General features: G+C 36.4%; 1 protein-coding gene across 1 annotated transcript; it reads left to right on the top strand.

Annotated features, from left to right (window-relative positions):
- The first annotated feature begins 473 nt into the window (after positions 1 to 473).
- LOC128990236 (DNA mismatch repair protein Mlh1) lies at positions 474 to 20,842 on the top strand. The gene is made up of 13 exons (XM_054412537.1): positions 474 to 734; positions 10,147 to 10,210; positions 10,390 to 10,589; positions 11,556 to 11,712; positions 12,189 to 12,328; positions 12,928 to 13,061; positions 13,598 to 13,824; positions 15,030 to 15,202; positions 16,220 to 16,393; positions 17,197 to 17,260; positions 18,690 to 18,888; positions 19,762 to 19,910; positions 20,343 to 20,842. Exons 1-13 carry the CDS (start codon positions 622 to 624, stop codon positions 20,499 to 20,501), a joined length of 1,953 nt encoding a protein of 650 aa, XP_054268512.1. The 5' UTR covers positions 474 to 621; the 3' UTR covers positions 20,502 to 20,842.
- The last annotated feature ends 777 nt before the right edge of the window (positions 20,843 to 21,619 follow it).

Below are 21,619 nucleotides of genomic sequence, written 5' to 3'. Positions count from 1 at the left end.
AAGAGAAACAATTTGTCAATAACACAGACATGTTATTATGGATTTTTTGGGACCTGAATTCACACTTAAAGCTTAAAACCTCTGGGATGGTATAATATTTATTTAATTTCAACGCCAGTTGCGTCATGGTCACTCCCCAATACTATTAATCAATGGTTTTACAGTTAAAAGACTGGATAGTTCGTGAAATGGCAACCGTGGCAACCCTGCTGACCAATCCGGCGGGAATTCGTAAACATCTTTTTTTAAATAATAACAATAACAAACCGAGCGAGACAACTCAGACGGGATCGTAATCGTAAATACAGTTTGCTTTGGTTATTTTACATTATAATTTTATTCCAGACCTTGATTATTCTTTTTTACAGTTTTCTGTCTGTTTACCTTATTTAGACTTAAGCCTAAATAAATTTTACAATTTGTTAAAACCATTAAGTTATTAAACCATTAAACCAGTTCTTCATGAAGATGACCTAGGCCTAGTTTGAGAAATAAATACTCAACTATTTTAACTCAAACACATTTTCTCAGGGAAACATTATTTTAATAACATAAAGACCTTTATATTTCCTATGCTTCATTGTATTACTTTTATGTACCACTGATAGCTGTTGCACAAAAATGTCTTCAAGGCCTGTAATCAAGAAATTGGATGAAACGGTTGTCAATAGAATTGCAGCTGGAGAAGTAATACAAAGACCTGCCAACGCAGTTAAAGAATTACTTGAAAACAGGTTTGTATAATTGTATCATTTGGTTCAAACTAACTACAACCTAACCCTACTCCATTTTTGCCTTGTCATGTCACATTATTCAATACGTGAAAAAAATCAAACGAGTGCCCATCACAGTTTTGTGCTTAGCCTATTGTTTAGTTTTCCTTGCTGAATACAACAGTGTTTCCATTTGAGGGATAAAAATCCCTTTCTAGGGATATTTAGGGCCTTCGAGGGATTGAAAAGGGATTGAGGGATAACTAGGGATAATCAGAGAAATTGAAGGATTTTTTAGATTTTCTAGGGATTTCAGGCCTTTGACATTATAAAATTGAAATATTGATAAAATAATACATTATGGCTATATTTTAACAACGTTAAACAAGGGGAAGAGTAACATCTAACTCTGCACGAAACAAGCGAAGGACTGGAGTCGGTCGGTGGAATGGAATGGCGGATCTAGATTACTGTACTGTATTTCTTTCTTAGTAGCCCTGTGCCCTGTGTCAATGTCGAATATTTGTTTTCGTTTTGATTTTGTTTGCCGGTGATTTCTGTTATGTTTTTTGGTTAGTAAGTAACTCGGTGTAAGCTTTTCACCAAGGCATGGTGGCACGGTGGTGGCCATGTTTGAAAAAGACTATTATCATTATTAAGTTTGAACATTTGGACACTTGAGTAATATTTTTGAAACAATTGTAAATACTTATAAATGAAAATTATTAGTTTATAAAATTTTAAAAATAACTATTTGTTTTAATTTTAGTCAAATAATCTTGTTTTGTACCACATAGACAGTTTTTAATCACGGCTACCTTTAATTCAAAGCCGGAGGCCGCGGCCTTCTATGTGGCAACGTTGCAAGTATACTGTTTGTTCGGAGAACGCTAAGCTAATGATACTAGACTTTATGTATTTTTTAAGAATACGAAAGCTTGGTTACTGAGCTATGAAAATTTTGACTCCACATTGAATTTACAGAAATAGATTTTCAATTTATATTGTTTTGGTTTTTGATTCTATATTATGTTTTTTTCCATGTTAACTTATGGGACGTCTGGCACTAAACAATACTACCATTGACTATAAATCCTTAAGGATTTATAGTCAATGATACTACGGTAAGTTACTTGCAACGTTGCCAATTCTACCAGGCCGCAGCCTGCCTGGAGTTAAAGATGGCCGTGGTTTTTTAATGGTGTAAAAATGTTTTTTATATAGTATATTACTTTATAAATAATATGGGATATTGAAGAATAATATCACCAGTTACCATATTTTATTATAATATTAATAAAATGTAATAAATAATGTACATAGGTGGCTGTACATGATATTCATTGGTATTGCGGCAAAAATAATAAGTTATCTAGATTTGATGAAAAGGGATAATTGGAGGGATTATTAAAACACGGACTAGGGATAACTAGGGATTTTTTGACGTTGGCCGAGGGATATTTTTTTCTTGCGGATGGAAACACTGGAATACAAAGTTAAGTTATGGTAAGAACTAATAGCCTAAAATCAGTAGCTGTGTTATGACTTTCTCAGTAAACTTATCTGTGGTTTGAACCTATCATTTTAAGTATCTTACTTAGTGGCATTTTAAGTTTAGGAATCATAATCACATTTATAGGAAATTGGTCAAAACACATCACATTTTTGAGGATATAGGGAAACCTCTTATACCAAAGCTAAGGTTGTCGATCTTACATTTTTCAAATTCCAAGTAGGTACTAGCCTTGTTATTGGTATTGCATCTCGGTACTTTGGTGTTATACGGAGGCCACCCTTATACAGCACGCTGCGGCGGTTGTGTTAGGTTGGGTTATCATAAATTAAAAGTATGACTTAAGTATCTGGTAACGTTCGATTCATGACGGAACGAGGAAAGTCCTACAAACATATTTATGACTACACAACCTAACTTAACCGCCGCAGCGCGCTGTAAAATAAGGGGTCTATGTCTACTTGCACCGGCGTCTAGTTGGACCTGCTGCATTTTGGTGACAGGCGTCTCTAGTTGTACCTCGTCCAAAGCTGTAGGTACAACTTGACGATGGTGCGGATGATCTAGTTGTACCTATGTCTAAACTTAGTTGTCTCTACGTCTAAGTTAGTTGTACCTCTTAAAAATCTGCAGGTACAACTAGTCGAGTACGCCACCGTCTACTTGTACCTCATACGTCTGCGTCTATATGTACCTACGACTACTTGTACCTACGACTACTTGTACCTACGACTACTTGTACCTACGACTACTTGTACCCACGACTAATTGTACCTACACCTACTTGTACCTACATCTCGTTGTACCTACGGCTAGTTGTATCTCCCCTTCAACTTGTCACCAGTTTAAGGGATTTATTTAATTTCTTTAAAAATCTTACAATCTTATAAAATTTTTTTATAAACAACTTGCTACAAAAGCCAGGAAAATTAGGCTTGTTTGCAGCTCATTGAGAAAACCCTGTTCTTGATAACAATGTACTGTGTCCCTTGGTCAGTCCTTATCCATATTACACTTTGGTTTTCCTTATTTCTTGTCAAGATCTGCTATCATTGTTTTTTCCACATTTAAACTCTACCTTTCTCTATAAAACTAACATTAACTAGCTTTAACAACAACTTAAAACAATTATCGGTATTTATTCCGTACAGGTGCCTCCAAACGATTTTTTAATTTTGATATCTTACTTTATAGTTTTTTACCTCCTGAATCCAAATATACCATTAATTTTCACCGCTGATGAATATTTCTCAAGATATCGCCGTAAAAACATACCTAACATTACTATAAACAAGATAGGATGGATGACATTTACAAGTGGAATGAACTGTAGGTTAACTAAGCCTTAAGCCTACTTACAGCTGATTCTGTCACCGGCAATTTGCCTATTGACGACATTTTACTTCACTACAAATAAAATACAAAACAAAATACTCATTCGTACCATTCGTACCTACTCATACGTGTTGCGTAGTGCTAGCTAAGTGCTATTCTGTCTGCTACGCCGTCGCCATCACAAGTTCAGATTAAGTTAAGTGAAGAGAGTAACATGGTTGACTGAAGATAATAACATCGTTGTAGACACGGCCGCCTTTAACCACGGCCGCAGGCGGCCGTGCTTTAACTTTGTAGAAACATATCAAGTGATTCTATAGTCAATAACTTAATGTTTACTACAATAGGAATTTCGTCACATTATGGAGATATAGATGGAATAATGGACTAATTACTCGTAGTTCTTATTTAGGCATGTCAGGGTGGTAGGTCGTGCTATATGTGAATTGGTGACTGCATTAAGTGTTTTGAAGTTAGGTTAGATTAGGAAGGTAAAGTTTAGGTTATAATGTATCGAGTTGTTAGTTTATGTCACCTGCAGACTGTTTTTGTAAAATTAAAATCCTGAGAAAAACACTTCAAATTACTATTTCAAAAATGCTTGCATTTTTGAAATAGTAATTTGAAGTGTTTTTTCTGACATCAAAAGGAGTTTGCTTACACATTCTAGAGGTTTGGTTGGGTTAGGTTATGTTAGAATAGCACCATTTTAGTATGTAATTTCTAAACGGCGAAATATAAATCAATAAATCATTAATAAGGATAAAATACTGGTAACAATAATACATTATTAACTTATTGGTCATTGGTCTTAGAAAGTGAAAAGTGTAACTTAATCAGGTGATTTTCATATTGCAGAATCAGAGTTAGCTAATTAAAGTTGTCACTTCCATTTGCTTGACTATGATTGAAAACAATCAGCTGGTTGGTTTACTTAACCCATAGTACATTCCACTTGTAAATGTCATCCATCCTACCTTGTTTATTGTAATGTTAAGTATGTTTTTACGGCGATATCTTGAGAAATATTCATCAGCGGTGAAAATTAATGGTATATTTGGATTCAGGAGGTAAAAACTATAAAGTAAGATATCAAAATTAAAAATTCGTTTGGAGGCACCTGTACGGAATAATTACCCAATTATCTTCAATAAATAAATTCAGAGTTTACAAAAACAAGTAATTGAGTATAATGAAGTGTTTTTGTATGGTATTAGTCACGGAGAATATTACAACAAGTTCAAATTAAAAACGTGTATGTTATTCTTATGGATATTACGTAAACTGGCGTAGTTTGGTTGTTGATTCATATACTTTGACAAATAAGTTTAAGTTATTTCACACTTATACTCCGTTCAAACAGCCGTGGCACCTGAGGGATTAGGAGGCCCCAAGGGTTTCTATGGGTTCTCCTAAATCCGTCAGGTGCCACGGCTGTTTGAACGGAGTATAACTACTAACTTTTCTCAAAAACACATCTTAATTACCTTCTACGCAAACGTAATGATTAAGCTCACTATTGAAATACCATTGAAAAAATAACCCAGGTATGACTTTTTTGCGCGCGCTTATTAGTCCTTAGTAAAACTAATCTTGGTTTAGTTGCAGACTACATAGCCAGTGTACACATACATTACGGTACCTAACTCAGTATCAAATTTAGTTTATAGCCTATAGTTTAACTAGCTTCTCTAGTTTGTTTGAAATGGAAAAAATTCCAATCACATGTATTATTTTCAGTGTGCGTTAAATAGAGAAGTCTGTACATTGCATATTGTTGGTCGAGTTTTCAACCACTGGACCTCAACTTCATTGTACACTTCATTGTTCATTGTTCACTGGGAAATCCATTGTAAACTATAAGAAATGCACACTAATCAATGCAAATACTTTAAGGTTATGTGAAAAAATATTTAAAGGAATCAGCAAAAATAGTCATACATAAGCACTAGAACCTAGAGTGGATCAAATCGAGGTCAGGGTATCCCTGCTTGAATCAAAAGACAAAAATGCAACCCCCTCCACAGATCTGGAAACTACCATAGCTGAGCTAAACGAGCGCACCCGCCGCGCTAAAAACTTAATGATCTACAATCTGGAAGAATCATCTGTGGGTGATGTTGATGCCAGGAAAAAACATGATCTGGAATTGGCCACTTCCTTCTTCTCAACCCTCATTCCTAATTTCTCTAACAATGGGATCAAAACTTTCCGTGTTGGTGGTAAAAAACCTGACAAACCTCGGCCTCTTAAAGTTGTGCTTGGCAGCAATTCCGATGTGATCACTGCAATGAAGAATTTTGCCAGCTCTGGGACCATTTTGAATCCACGATTTTCTTCCGTCAAGCTATCCAGAGACAGAACTCCCCGTGAAGCCGCCCACCTTCAAAACCTCAATGCCGAATTAAAGGAACGCACCACCCGTGGCGAAAAGGATCTCACCATAAGGTTCCTAAACAACATCCCCCAGATTGTTAAAAATTCAAAAAACGAATAATTCCCAACGGCGCACCGCATCACCTCAGTTGTTATTTTCAAAATGTGAATGGCTTAAGAAGCAAAATTTCTGAACTCTCAATCAGTGCTACAACTTCCTCCTACGATATTATCACCCTGGTTGAAACGAATCTCTTACCTGACATGAACTCTTCAGAACTTGGCCTTACTGGTTTTAACGTTTTCAGATGTGACAGATCTTTGGCCACGAGCAATAAGATCAGTGGTGGTGGTACTCTCATAGCAGTACGTGATCACCTAGCATGTCAACTTGTCCCCTTGCATGCCTGCTCCTCGGAATGCGTTTTTGTTACCTGTACTTCTGGAACCCGTCGCATCTTGTTGGGCTCTGTCTATATCCCCCCCAGCCAGCCTGCCATCGTCTATGCCGACTTCTGTGACGTGGTGGAGGATATCCTCTCATCTTCTAACTTCGTGGATGATGTGCTTCTCTTCGGTGATTTTAACAAACCTGAAGCGGACTGGGGTGAGCTTGATTCCTGCGAAGGCGATTCCTCTTCAAACTACCTACGCAACTTAGCTTATACTCACAACCTCTCCCAAATCAACAAAATCCGAAATCGCAGAGGTGTCTACCTGGACCTCATTTTTTCATCTACTCCTACAACTGCAGTCATCCGCGCTGACGACCTTCTTGTTGCCGAAGACATTCATCACCCTGCGCTCTCCTGCTCAATCCTGCTGCAGAAACGCTCAGCCTCGAGGGACGTCAGGATCGTACCTGACTTCAGAAAATGCAACTTGGACGCTGTATTTCGTGATCTGCAGAACGTTAACTATCCTTCACCTTCTTCTCTACCTGATGTCGAATCTGCCTTCTCTGACTTCTGCGACCACCTTGGCTCAATCATATCTCAACATACACCCACAAAACAGCTTCAATCCTCAAGCTTTCCTGCCTGGTTTACCGAGGAGCTAAAACGACTTGTCTTAAGGAAGAAGGCCACCCATCGACTTCTTAAAACCTCAGGAAATCTTCGTCATCGTGAAAGTTTTCGCAATTTGAGAAGCCAGTGCAAGTCTTTAGCCACCAAGTGTCATCGAGACTACTTAAAAAGAATTGAAGACGACATTCCTCATAACATAAAATCTTTTTGGTCTCACGTCAACAGACTCAAGAGCAGTCCATCCCCTGCTGCTAAACTATCATTTGATGGTAGAGAAGCTGAGTGTGCTGCCGGAAAGTGCGAACTATTCTCAAACTACTTTTCATCCGTCTTCACGGAGAACCAAATTCCCTCGCCTGTCTTCGACTTTGGCTGGAACTTCTCCATCACTAAATGTGTCATCACAGCCTCAAACGTTCAACTCAAACTTGCCTCGCTTGACCCAAATAAGGGAGCCGGTCCTGATGCTATTCCTCCGTGCGTTCTTAAATACTGTGCCCCTATTTTGGCTCCTCATCTGGCTATCTGGTTTACATCCCTGCTCTCACTTGGAAACTTCCCATCGGCCCTTAAGCGTGGCTTTGTCGTCCCCATCTTCAAATCTGGTGATCGTTCAAATGTCAGAAACTATCGGCCCATTGTCATTCTCTCTGCTGTTGCCAAGGTGTACGAGAGCATTGTTTTGGACTACCTCTATTTTCATCTCCGTAAATGTATCTCCTCCTCTCAACATGGCTTCCTGCGCTCACGCTCAACAGTGACAAACCTGATGGAGTTTCAAGAATACGTCATGGCCGCTTTTGGCGATGCTCTCCAAGTTGACTGTGTTTACCTTGATCTCTCCAAAGCCTTTGACAAGGTCAATCACAACATCCTTGTGGCAAAGCTCGCCGGATATGGTGTGGGGGGGGCCCTGCTTGAGTGGTTAAACAGCTACTTGACCAACAGAACCCTTGTAGTCAAGTACGACGGGTGCCTTTCTACGCCATTCAGTGTCCTATCTGGAGTCCCGCAAGGGTCCCACCTCGGTCCCTTGCTGTTTAACCTGTTCATGAATGACATTGGCAACGTCATCCTCACCAAGTTTCTCATGTTTGCCGATGATATTAAGGTATTTGGCTCGGTGTCATTGGCTTCTGACTTTGAGCGCCTCCAACTTTCTCTCACTAACATCGACACCTGGTGCAAGGAAAACTTCATGGAGCTCAACGTCTTGAAATGTGTCGTCATCTCCTACAAACGTGGTGCAGCCCCAGTCCAATATGACTACGTCCTCAATGGTTCTACACTGAAGAGAGTGGAAAGGGTACGAGATCTCGGAGTGACAATGACCCCTTCGCTCAACCCTCACGAGCACATTGCCCACATTACAACCAAAGCTAGCTCCCTGCTTGGTTTCATATTCAGATCAACAAGGAATTTCAACTCGCCCTTCACCTTGATCACGCTCTACAAGTCCCTGGTACGCCCGCTGCTGGAGTATGGGTCAATCATCTGGTCTCCCTTCCAGAAGAACCACGTCAGCCAACTGGAGAGCATACAAACCCGCTTCATACGGATGCTTGGACCGAGACTTGGTTTTACCTACCGCACTACCCCGGTTGACGATGTGGAGAAGTCCTTCGATCTTCTGCCTTTGTCACTCCGACGTCATCATGCCGACATATTCATGCTCTACAAGCTGGTTAACGGGTTTGTCGATTGCCCCAACATCCTGAGTGGTATCGACATTACCACGCCCAGAGGCACCCGCTCCAGGACTATATTCAGCAGACGCTTTCTCCCAGCCTACTACTCTTACAACAGCGGAATTAGCCGTCTACTCAAGGCTGGTAGCACGGCGGCTGCTCAACTGGATTTCTTCGGTGAGAAGCCCCTCCGGTTCAAAAAGAAGGTCTCCCTGATCACTTGAGCTACCACACTCCAGCACATCTGCATATTTGTCCTCTCATCGCTGAAACTTGCTGTTCATGTTCTTTGTTGATACTCTTTTTAGTTTATTCTTCTGTTATTAATATTTGTTATTACTTTGTTATTACTATTGTTATCACTATTTGTTATTACTATTGTTATCACTATTTGTTATTACTTGCTATCACTATTTATTATCACTTTGTTATTACCATTGTTATTACTTTTCTAGTTAGTAATATTGCAAATGCCATCTAAATTGTTACACATATTTTGTAAAAAGGTGCAATCCGTTGGGAAATAAATAAATAAATAAATAAATAATTGCTAGGCAGCGGTCTATTGCAATTCATTAAGGATACAGGCCTACTGCTTGTATATTTATAATATATATAAATGTTTTAATTAAATAAGCGATTTTCGGTACTAGGGCTGGAAAATTTTTAGTTACAACTATAGTTGCCATTTCGACCCTGGACAGCAATGTGTAGCTTTCAGCCTCCAATTAACGTCTGTAAAACTACTAAAACATCGTAGTGCGGTGAAAAATATTTGCCAATTATACTCAATTGACTCGGAACACAGCAGTTTCTGATTTAATTAAGGGTATTATTAAAAAGTACTCAAGCAGGATAGATACAACTAGACTATAAGGACGCAAAATACGCGTAGGTACAACTAGCCGTAGGTACAACTAGACGTAGGTACAACTAGACGTAGGGACCACTAGTCGTAGGGACCACTAGTCGTAGGGACAACTGGTCGCATCCGTACAAGCTAGGTGATACTACTTGTCGGTGGGATACACGTCAAGTTGTACACGTCTACTTGTACATACGTCTAGTTGTACCTCCTAAAAATCTGCAGGTACATCTAGTCGGGTGTGCCACCGTCTACTTTTACCTATGTCTAGTTGTACTACGACTAGTTGTCCCTAGGCCTCGAGGTACAAGTAGACGTAGGTACAACTAGACGGCGGGACAACGAGACGCGGTCCCAAAATAAGTGGCCTCTGTATATTACCACAGTAAGTTAAAATACCGTAGGCTACCTGTATCTCTCTGAATTTAAATTTTAGGCTAATTACTTAAGTTAAATGAGTGAATCAAATCCAACAAACTAAGTTAGCTTTAGCTAACCAAGTTAATCCTAGTTTATTGATGTGATAAACAGGAGTAACTTAAGCTTAATAAGTAAACTTAAGTATAAGTATTTTTCTGGCAGTGAACTTGCTGTTGTTTATTTTAAAGTTTGTGTTGTCATCTTTCAGCTTGGATGCAAAATCAACCAATATTCAAATTACTCTCAAAGGGGGTGGGCTGAAATTACTGCAGGTACGTTTGAACTTAATATAGTAATTATTTCTACATGTATTTAACCATGCATGTGCCACCGTATAACCTGACTATGGATCAGCATTTTGATATAGGCCCTAGCCTGATTGCATCACATACCCTAGGCCTACTCTCTCAATTTACACAAAAGTAAATTTTATTATCGTTCCCTCCCTCAGATTCAAGACAATGGATGCGGGATCAGAAAGGAAGACATGGAGATTGTTTGTGAACGTTTCACCACCAGTAAACTGGTCCAGTTTGAAGACCTTAACTCCATCGCAACATTTGGTTTCCGAGGAGAAGCATTGGCCAGTGTCAGTCATGTTGCTCATCTTACCATCATCACAAAGACTGAAGATCAGCCTTGTGCTTACAAGTATGATAGCTTGCAAAATACTTAAATATATATTTTTTTAGGGTACCTACCTACTCCTATTAGGAAACATAAGTTACTCTTATACAAATAAATGTTGAACGTTGGACCATAATCTTTTTATTGTTTTTCATAAATTTGGGTAAAATATTGTTCAAACTTTCTTTAGCATACTAGGCTCAAAATCAGTCAAAAAAAAATTTAACAAAAAACTTTTTGTAAAAAACCGTATTAGGCCTATTTTAAAACTTTTAAGTTATTTTATGATTGCACGGTTCCTTCTTGAAGAATGATGGAGCCCGCTGTACATATTGTCACTTTTGTGGAATCATCAAGATCAAAGTTGTTGTTAAAATGCTAATTAACACTACCACTATGCCTATACTATTTATTTAGGCCTTCCATGGTTTTTAAGACGGAAACAAGGGAAGGGGATAAAAGACAACACAAGCATAAGAGCCCGAGAGAAAGATTCAACGGTCTTGACAATAAGACATCACGCACTCACACTTTCGCACTCAGTTTTGGCTCACATCATTGGCCACTTTCATGATTGATTTTTCCATAGCAATGATAGTAACTAGTGTAGGGTATAGTATAATAAAAACATTGCTCCTTATGATACCTACCACACAAGTGACAATATGTACATTGAGTTCCCCTAATTATCCAAGAACCTGGCAACCATAAGGTAAGCCTTTATAAGATAATTTGTTATTGAAACTGAGAACCCTAAACTTAAAATCAATAATGTTATCAAAAGTTATGAGAACTAATTGAAGTATTAAATTATTATTAGCCCATAATAATATATTTAGGATATTTAGAGTACAAAAATGTTCTTTAATCCATATGACCTATGGTTTAAAATACAGTAAGGACCAAATAAGGATATGTAGAGCATCATATGAAGAGAGAGATATGAGAGAGAGGATATGTAGAGTATCTAGTTGTATTTGATTTTTTCAGAGCTTCATATGAAGATGGAAAGCTAAAAGGAGCTGTGAAAGCCTGTGCTGGAAACCAAGGCACTCAAATAACAGTAGAAGACTTGTTTTTCAACGTTTCAACTCGACGGAAAGCTTTAAAAAGCCCTTCTGAAGAGCATGCTAGAGTTTTGGATGTGGTAAGTCACTGATAATTTATTTGACCAATAAATGCTAGTTATAGCATACCTTAAACTACTCATTAGCGCAAAATTCATTTGGATTAATATAGAGTTTTATATAGAGTATTTATCATTAATACCTAAGTTTTACCTTATTCTGAAATGGCAACCATGTGAATGTAGGTATTTTAAGAAAAGTATGAATAGAGATGAGTGTAGGATGAGTGGCGCGATCTTATTGTCTTGTTAGTGACTAAGGCCGACATGTTCTTTAGACTTAAAGTTGATTGGGACAAGCGGTAAGAGAGATTAAACTTGATGATGTCGGAGGGATACATTAATAGAGAGTTGTATCTCTTACCCTCAAACAAGCCTGCTTTTTTACCCACCAGCTAGTATTCTGGACACTTACTCTTTATAATTAGGCCCTTAAACAAGGCACTGATATTAAATGTACTTCCATATGAACATATTTCAACAATTTTCTCCCTTAGGTAAGCCGTTATGCAGTGCACAATCCAAAAGTGGGATTCACCCTTAAAAAGCAGGGAGAAGGGTTGGTTGACTTAAGAACGGAACCAGACTCTACCCACAAGGACAACATTCGGATCATCTATGGAAACAATATCACAAGGTAATTTTGTCATTCAAGTAGTCTAACATTAGAAATTCATACAAACCTTAATTTGTTTTAAATGGTTCCTAAATGTTAAATGTCTGCCAGGATTAGTCTGAAACTCCTCTAAACACACCTAAATCACAGGCTGCCTATATTTTCCCCATTTCAATTGCCATTAGTAATCCTTTTACCTCAGTAGGAAAATTACAAAGCAACATCCATTGCTGGTGTGGAAGGTTGTTATTCTTACTCCCAATAAAAAGTCAGGCATCAAGCAGCTGTTTTGGTCTTGAAAATACTTCCTTAGAAATTAATTGGATGTGGTGCATGAATAAGATCTTGCTATACTCCCTCTGTCTATAAGTGATTCTTTCCTTACATTATATCAAATCAGATCCACTTAACCTACTTATTGCACCTAACCAGAAGTCAAAATTAGTGATTATTATTATAGTTCCGCTAATCACTCCCAATTAGGATTTGAGCCCAGGATTTGATCAGGATTGGATTGTTTACTGCCACTGCTACAGCAATCTGTTAGTTTATAGTCCCGCAAGATGTTTCTCTAGTCTATCTTTCATGGTTGTTATTATTTGCCTGTTGTTCTGTTTTAGAGAGCTTCTAGAGATCAATACAGAAGACGAAGGTCTCCAACTGAAAGTCAATGGATACATTTCCAATGTTAATTTCTCAACAAAGAAACCAATATTTCTACTCTTTATCAACAACAGACTTGTAGACTCATCAGGTAATTAAATGTTTAGTTGGTTGATTTATTGGAATGCTTTCAACTCAAGAAGTGGTGGGTTTGTTAAGAACAGTGGGTTTGTTACAAGCTACCATTTTTATTAAATTTGCAATTCTAAAGCCTTTGAAGAACCCAATGCACCTGATGGCCCACTTAAATATTTGACATTTTAGAAAAGGTAAAGGTTAATGTTGAGTTAATTTTACGTTATCTACCCGTAAAATTCAAATATAAACAAAGAAGTTTGTAAGAAATGAGAAATTTAAAAGTGTATTTCTGCAGTATAAAAATAAATTTTAATAATTTACCCAATTTGTTAAATTAAATATCACAATTCACAACCAACACAATGGCATGATACAGTACCTGGTTTTGGCATTGGAACCAACAAATTCAGTTCCACGTCCATCCCATTCAATAAATTAAATAAATTTCCCATTTGAGTTATTTTCTTTTGAAACAGAGATTGTTTATATAAAATGTTAGTTGAATAATTTTTGTTGAGTTATTGTCTGAGATTGTATTATTGTTTCTAGCAATCCGCAAATCGTTAGATTCGGTTTACGGACTTTACTTACCCAAAGGCTCACACCCTTTCATTTACTTAAGTTTATTTATGAATCCTCGAAACTTAGACGTGAATGTTCATCCAACAAAGCATGAAGTTAATTTTCTGCATGAGGAAGCAGTTATTGAAAGAATCAAAAAAGAAGTGGAGAAAATGCTCTTGGGTGCTAACACATCTCGGACATTCTTTACTCAGGTATTGAACAAAGTAAACAATAATTAACCGAGAAGTAATTATAAACGAACATTTGTTTGATAAGATGATGTAGAATTATATTCAAGGTTACCATTTGGATTCCACCTTTGACTTTGTCACACTAAAGTGGAATTTGTGCTCAATTAGCGTATTAAAGTTTGTATTGTTTTAGAATGGATCAATAACCCAGTTTAATTAACCCACCAACAGTGTGCTGCTGTTAAATATATTTGTTCTTTCCTATAAGTATGTATTTTACAATTTTAAACTAGATTGGCTTTTCGATCGAAATTCAAAATTATCTGTTGGAATCGGAAAGAAATTGCTTTTATACCAAATTTTATTGAAACATTGAAACCTATTTGACCTATTTGCCTACTTTCTAGCTCTGAGGAACCACTTAAATTTTAAACACGATAGAAGTACCAGTAATTCAAAGATTTCAATCCAAAACACTAAGAAAAACTTTACAAGCACCTTGGTATGTCTCAAATCATGTTATTTATCAGGATACAAAATTGCCTTTCATTAGGGAAGAAATCAAAAAACGAAAAAATCCAAATTTCATGGAAGTAACCTTTTTGATAGCAGCGAAGGTAAAAAAGGTTCATAATAATTCATCCAATCGGCCTTCCAATTTTAGTTTATTTTTTTAATGTTTTGTTTTGTATGTTAGTACACTATTTGGAGTGTAACTAACTCATGTTAAATTGTCATACAATTTAATTTCATGTTCTAGTCTAAGAACATATTGTAAATAAATACTTGTTATAAAAAAAGATTACTGAAATGGTAGGCTAACTTACTGTTAACTAAAAGTATACGCCCAAGCCTTCGCTTGTTAAGGTTTTTGGGTCATGGTTTTCTACTACTTGGGACACAGAAGCTTACCCTATAGATGGCCAGGGCTCAAATCTTGCTAAACACCTTCAAGATAGTGCAACCTGTTAAATCTGTAAAAGTTTTTACCAGTGTTCTTAGAGATTACACATGAAAAAAAAACTCAAAAATGTTTACGAGTAAATAATATGTAACAGAAGTAACCCTTCTACTAGGTGATTGAATACAGAGTTAAATCCTTCTTTTTCTTTTAAATAACAACTCTTGTTTAACCCTTAGAATATGTTTTTAGAGTTTTCGACTGTGAGCTATGATTGAAAGATATAATTTAACCTTGGCTGAACATTTTAATCTGTCTGTCGTAGGCTAGATTGCCTGATCTGCCTGAAGTTATAAAGGCTAATGACAAAGCTCCAACTGTCTCGGCCAACAAGCTGGTGCGGACAGACAGTACTGCTCAGAAACTAGACAAATTCTTTCCAAGCCAGAGTGCTAAAACTGTCAAGAGCCCTGACACCCCTGCCAGTTCTGCTAACAGGTAGATTTTATATCTTTACTTGAATAGTCTTTTAGCCAAATTTATAGCAGTCTATGCATATTTTGCTACATATTGTGACTATTTCCAGGGTCTCTTCCTTATATTCTAAAATCTATTTATTTAATTTCTATGGTACAACTCTAGTTTTTCCATCTATTTTCACTACTATCTTTTAATTGTAATCTACACCATATGTACAATTTCTTAATGTTACATCATGTTCTACCTTGTGCCCCTACTACTTGAACACCTTATAAGGATTTTTTGAAAAGTTGAGTTCAACTAGTTTACCAGAGAAAGTTAATGTCCAAGAGCTAAAAGAAACATAATAAAAGTTGCGTAGTCCAAACTACACACACCACACAAAGTACACACACTAGAGTAGTAAATGAAGTCCATGTATTTTATTTAGCATTAACTTGTGTACACAAAATGTCTAAGGTTCAACAACTGTTACTGCCGTGCGAGATGTTAGTTCTGTACTGTACAGTTAAAACTACAGTTAACACTTTCAGTGCTATGCAACAATATCATTGTGCGTTTTTTCCCAAAAAGTGCTATGAAACGATATATTGTTCTTTGTGTTTCAGCCAAAAAGTGCTAAACGACGATAAATTGTGCCGGCGTGACTTTCGATCGTGTGAGTTTAAATGGGCATATCGGTTGACTCGGTTGTAGTTTTGAAACAACGATGTTTTCTTTTGATTCCTCATACGATCGAAACCCAATGTAATATAGTTCCTTAGTACTTTTGAGATGAAAATTTTTATTTTTACCGATTTTTTCCTAGCACACTAGACTTTGTCCCTGTGGCAATCCTAGCACTTTTCAGACAAAATAAGAAAATGACTCCAACATTTTTTGGAAAATTACAAAAAAATATTCTAGCATCGAAAGGTTTAAGGTCTATGAATTAAATATGATACAGTGCTTGCACTTAAAATTGTTTTAAATTCATCTCTCTTTTAGACCTTTTCCAGTACCTATAATAGGAAATTATATAATCTAACATTGCAGGAGAGACATTCAGTTGACTAGTGTATTGAGTCTGAGGAGGGAGGTGGAGGAAGGAGTACACATGGGTCTGAGGGAGATCATGTCCAACCACACGTTTGTGGGCTGTGTAGACCGTGAGAGAGCGCTGATACAGCACGAGACCAGTCTGTACATGAGCAACACCAGATCTCTTGCGTAAGTATTATCATAGACTAACCAACACAAGTAGACTTCTCATCCCATTGTAAATTTTGAAGCACGTTTTTCGTGTCTAGTTCATGTACGTGACACAAAGGCGCTAGTGTCGACGAAACTTTGTTTCTATTATTTTAGGGTTAATTTCTTGATTTGAGCTTTACTGTTTGGTTATATAACTAAGGGACAAGTTATTGTTTATGATTAGACCGTATTATTTGGTTAAACGAGGTTTTAAATGGCTGTAATAACGGGAAACAAATTGTAAACAAAACACGACCTCTACAGAAAACCGTACAGAACTAACAATAAAATTGGCTTCAGCTGTTCCATAAGGATGGGAAATCTACTAAGGGAGTATGTTTTATCTATGGTATTATTATGTGCAACAAGTATTTTTCACTGCCACGTTTAATATTGAACATTTTTCTGTAGACATAATTTCATCTGATGTCCCATTATAAGTTGAGTTGTTTTGTTCTATAAGCTAAATTATTTTTTAATGTTGTTTTCATTATCTATATACACATTAAACAGTAAGGAGTTTCATTATAATATCCCTTTTCTGGTTGTCCTACTTAACAAATGTTTACGATTTAGGTGTAATTTTAAAGCTTCTTCATTCTTCATTATTTATAGCTTTGCCCCCCTTGCGTTTGATTTATTTTAAAAGTTTACTTTCAACGATTTAGTGATACTGACTGAATATTTACGTTCTACCAAAATTTTTCCCAATCACAGACGTATATTATACTTAAGATTAATCATTTATCATTTTGTATCTAACTTTAGATTTGTTTCAGGGAAGAGATGTTTTACCAAATTATGCTTTACGAATTTGCTAATTTTGGCGTGATTAAATTCAAGGTAACTTTTATAGTTAATATTAGGTCTACTCTAGTTTGTGATAAAAAGTTTGTGACTAAACTGTGGTTAAAAATAAAACTCTTTATATCATTCATTGTTATCAAGAAAAAGATCAACTTTGTTACTTGTGCAGCTAATTAACACGTTGAGTCGGCATGCATTCACACAGGCACTCACCAATGGCGGCAAGGCCCGGTGCGGCACCGAAACAGTGAACGCAACTGGCATTCAAATATTTCAATCTGACAAATAACAAAAGAGCAGCGATGATTGTACTGCGTTACCCCGAGAGTAGACGTAGTTCACTGAAACACCAAAAGGTAGCAGTATTGCCGGGATCAGTATCTTTGTAATGTGGCTTGAAACCAGGACCAAAGCATTGTCAGACGAGATTTTATGGGAAGTTTTTCTACCAACCTACACCAAAGTAAAGCTCACATTCTAAGCTACAGGCTAGCAACGATTATAACGTTCTCCGTCAATGGCAGAGCTCATACTGAACTAGTGGGGGTGGCGCGACTACATCAATTGATGTAGTCAGCACTCAACGTCTTAAATAACTTGTTATACTAAACATTTTTACGTGGACTGGTGCAAATACCTGCTGTCAAAGGATACTTATGACCTTGAAAGGCGACCGGTTTCGAGGCGAACGTCTTCATCTTCATTTCGTTCATTCGTCAGGATCAAAACCTGTCGCCTTTCAAGGTCATAAATATCACTTGACGGCAGGTAATTGCACCAGTACACGTATTGATCAGTGATTCAAAGGCTTAACTAAAAAAAAAAACATCTTTACCATAATAAAGACTTTGAACAGTACAGATTATGTACACATCCTATCCTTACGGTTATTCCTGAGTCGACCAGGTCCCTCTATCTTTTTAATTTCTCATCACCTTCCTTATCCAACTTCTTCGTTTTCCAATCGGTCTCCCTGACTTTAACTACCCCCCCATCTGATCTGTTCTATTCATTCCTAACTCTATCCTTCATATTTCGTATTAGTCTTAAAACTTCTTTAAAATTGTCTTTCGCCAGCTTTTATTCTACTCAATTCTCCTCCCTGTACATTTCATTTGAGCAGTATTACCTCCAAAAGTACTTCATGTACCAAAAACTGTTACATGAATAATATGTTCAATGACTTTTCTAAGGACCGAAGTCCCGAACTCTACCACTAGAAGAGTTCCCTCCCCAACCCGATGTGTTAAGACGACCACTAGATTCAAACCTAAAGGTTAATTTTCAGTTTCTTTGGGTTCGATTTGAAAATGAATTTTTAGGTTTGAAACCAGGTGTCTAATGGAGGTTACAGAACCACCTGACAGTAATACAGGTATTTTAAAATCAATGTAGTAAACTACAACGGCTTTTGTAAGTGCGAGATGTTGTAGGATGAGACTACACAGACATTACCCTGTCACAGGAGCCTCTACCTCTGCAGGAGTTGTGTCAGCTGGCTCTAGACAGCCCTCAGGCAGGCTGGGAGCCGAGTCATGGTGACAAGTCTCAGCTGGCCTCGGAGGCCGCCACTTTGCTGTCATCACGCTCTGACATGCTACAGGACTACTTCTCACTGGACATCAACAGCAATGCTGCACTGTGCGCTATACCCATGCTGTTGGGTAAGTCACAGTCTTTTCACGTCTGTTTCCCCCTTCTATTTGGCTTAGTATGGAGTTTGAGGTGTATTTGAATAGATATGATTACGCATCACATTAGTGGTACTGGGTCTATCTAACAGCAATAATCACATCCTGTACATTCACATCCTCTTCCGTTCTGCTTATTCCCAGGTTTGGGTGTCAATTAAGCCTCTCCAATCTACCATAGTTCTGCCTCCTCCAACATCTGCCGTCTCACTCCTCCCTTCTCCATATACCTGATCTCATCCATCCACAATCTTCTAGGTCTTCATTGCACTTCAACACTTTTGAATTGCATGTTAGTGACAAAAATGGACAGAGAAAATCACATTCAATCAATATGTCTACTGACATGTTTGATAATGCCCCAGAATGTTTTAAATAAAAACTGAAGAACGGCAATATTTCTTTACAGTTTTTGGATTTTCTATGTATCTTTTTTCTCAGCTTGTGTGCATTGCAGGGAAAATCTACGCATACTGTTAAAAAAATATTTTCATGTATATTTGCAGAAACCCTTGATAATTTGAAATAGGCTAAAAAATAAGCACAAAACAGGAATTTAATTTTTTTTAATTATTAATATAGCCCTTATGGATTACCTTTTATCTGGTGACGAAATAACAACAAAAACATAAACAGAAAATCAAAACAAATAGAATAAATTTCAATCATATTTTTTATTTTCAGTTTGTGGTGAAAAATAGACAAGTCTGTACATTACATATTTTTGGTACAGTTTTCGAGCACCGGATGACCTCTAGTGTCATTAATATTCTGAACCCATTATTTTGTTGCCTTTTTAAACTGTTATTATGCATATTGTATAATTATTTGTGTTGATCCTTCCAGTGAACTATATCCCAGACTTGGGGCAGTTGCCAATGTATGTGTTGAAACTTGCTTGTGATGTCAACTGGAATGATGAACAACTTTGTTTTGAAACATTCTGTAGACAAACGGCAAAATTCTACAGCAAACTACCACAAGCACCCTTGGATGTAAGTGAACTATCCCTTATACGATAAATCCATCAACTAAAAGTATTTTGCTAAAAATGTTTAACTATAATTTAAATTTCTAAACAAATAGTAAATTATTATTATTTTATTATTGTCACAGTATTATCTTTAGTCGATGGAATAAAAGTGGTCTAGGTAATTGCATTCAATTGTAAATAATTTCACTATATAATTTATTTTTATTTATTATAAAAGTCAACAAACAAATTTTACATTTTTTTAATTGTTCACAAACAAATTATTCAATTAGTATAATCATAGATAAAACATACTCCCTTAGTTCCTTTCCTTGTGTTGCTTAGTGTATGGTAAAATGCCTTGAACAGAAATAAATTTGCTACGTTTAACACTGCTTTCAACTTCACTTTAAGGAGTTAAATTTTCATAATATTAGAATCTTTAAAATTCCAGGAGAAGTCTAAGGGTGATGACTGGGCGTGGACTGTAGAACATGTTATATACCCAACACTCAAGTCAAGTTTTCTGCCTCCAAGGAAGTTTGCAGAAGATAAAACCATCATGCAGGTCGCTTCCCTACCAGAACTGTATAAAGTGTTTGAAAGATGTTAAAATATCGGAATCTGATCTCTGAAGTTAATGGCTACAGTAAATGCACTTTAAAAAAATTAAATGTGATGTCCGAAATAAATATCATGTAAAAAATCTATATAAGCAAAAAGGACTTGTTTGCCAGTCTGCAATGAAGTATAGTTTTTCTTAAAAATAGTGTGACAAACTGACAAGCTTGTTTTAATATAATTTTTACAAAAGATTTTACTGGTGTGTTGGATTAAACTCGTAGTCATTAATAAAACATTATTATAAGAAATTTGTGTTTACAGATCAAGCTCAAAAAATACTTCTTATAGTCGGGACCACACAAGTTTGCAGTTGAGGGAGGAGCCTATTTACCATATGATTTTGAAAGAACCAATGAGAACTGAGCGGTGTTGCCAAATCTAATAATACCAGCTGATTTGAAAATATTGCTTAGTATATTTTAATTAGTGTTGTCAACGGGCGATATGGCAACATCACACTAGGCTTGTCTTGCGATTGGCTGAAACCAACTGCAAACTTACGTGGTCCCGACTATAGACGTATAGCCCATATATTGTTAAAATAATTTTTCATTATGTGGTTTGGTTATAGTTATAATCTTAATTTTTATTACTACAGTATTAATTTTTGTTATTATGTACAAATGTATAGTTCACAGAGTAACATTAATGTACAGTATTTATTTTTTTAATAAATGCTTTAAAAAAGTATAATAAATAGTTCTTTCCTTATTCCCAATTTTTAAGATGAGTTAAAATGTCAAGATATAAGATATGTTTGTTTGCTAATTAACTTATTTAACTTGTTTACTGTATTTAACAAACATAGCTACAAATTGTACTTTTTAATTTTCAAAATACTACAGTCATTATATGAAGAAAGAGAATAAAAATTTCAACCATTTAACATTCTGAATTCTGATAATAAATTTTTGACAAATTTACTTTAATTATTGTGATTTTTGTGGGTGGTAATTCTGTCCTAAAAATACCATATATTTTTTTTCATACAGCCACCTGACACTAAGTGGCCTTCCTTACACTGATTATAGCACAGAAAGTTGCTAATTGCTGCATTTACTTACTTTTGTCGCAGAATTTTATTTTATTTTTTAATTTTATTTTTTT

The sequence above is a fragment of the Macrosteles quadrilineatus genome, unplaced genomic scaffold (assembly GCF_028750875.1).
Source record: "Macrosteles quadrilineatus isolate MER2022 unplaced genomic scaffold, UCM_ALF_1.0 Scaffold_3__2_contigs__length_128488019, whole genome shotgun sequence".
NCBI lineage: Eukaryota > Metazoa > Arthropoda > Insecta > Hemiptera > Cicadellidae > Macrosteles > Macrosteles quadrilineatus.
Note: the sequence above shows the minus strand (reverse complement) of the source record. Positions and strands in the feature narration are given on the sequence as shown.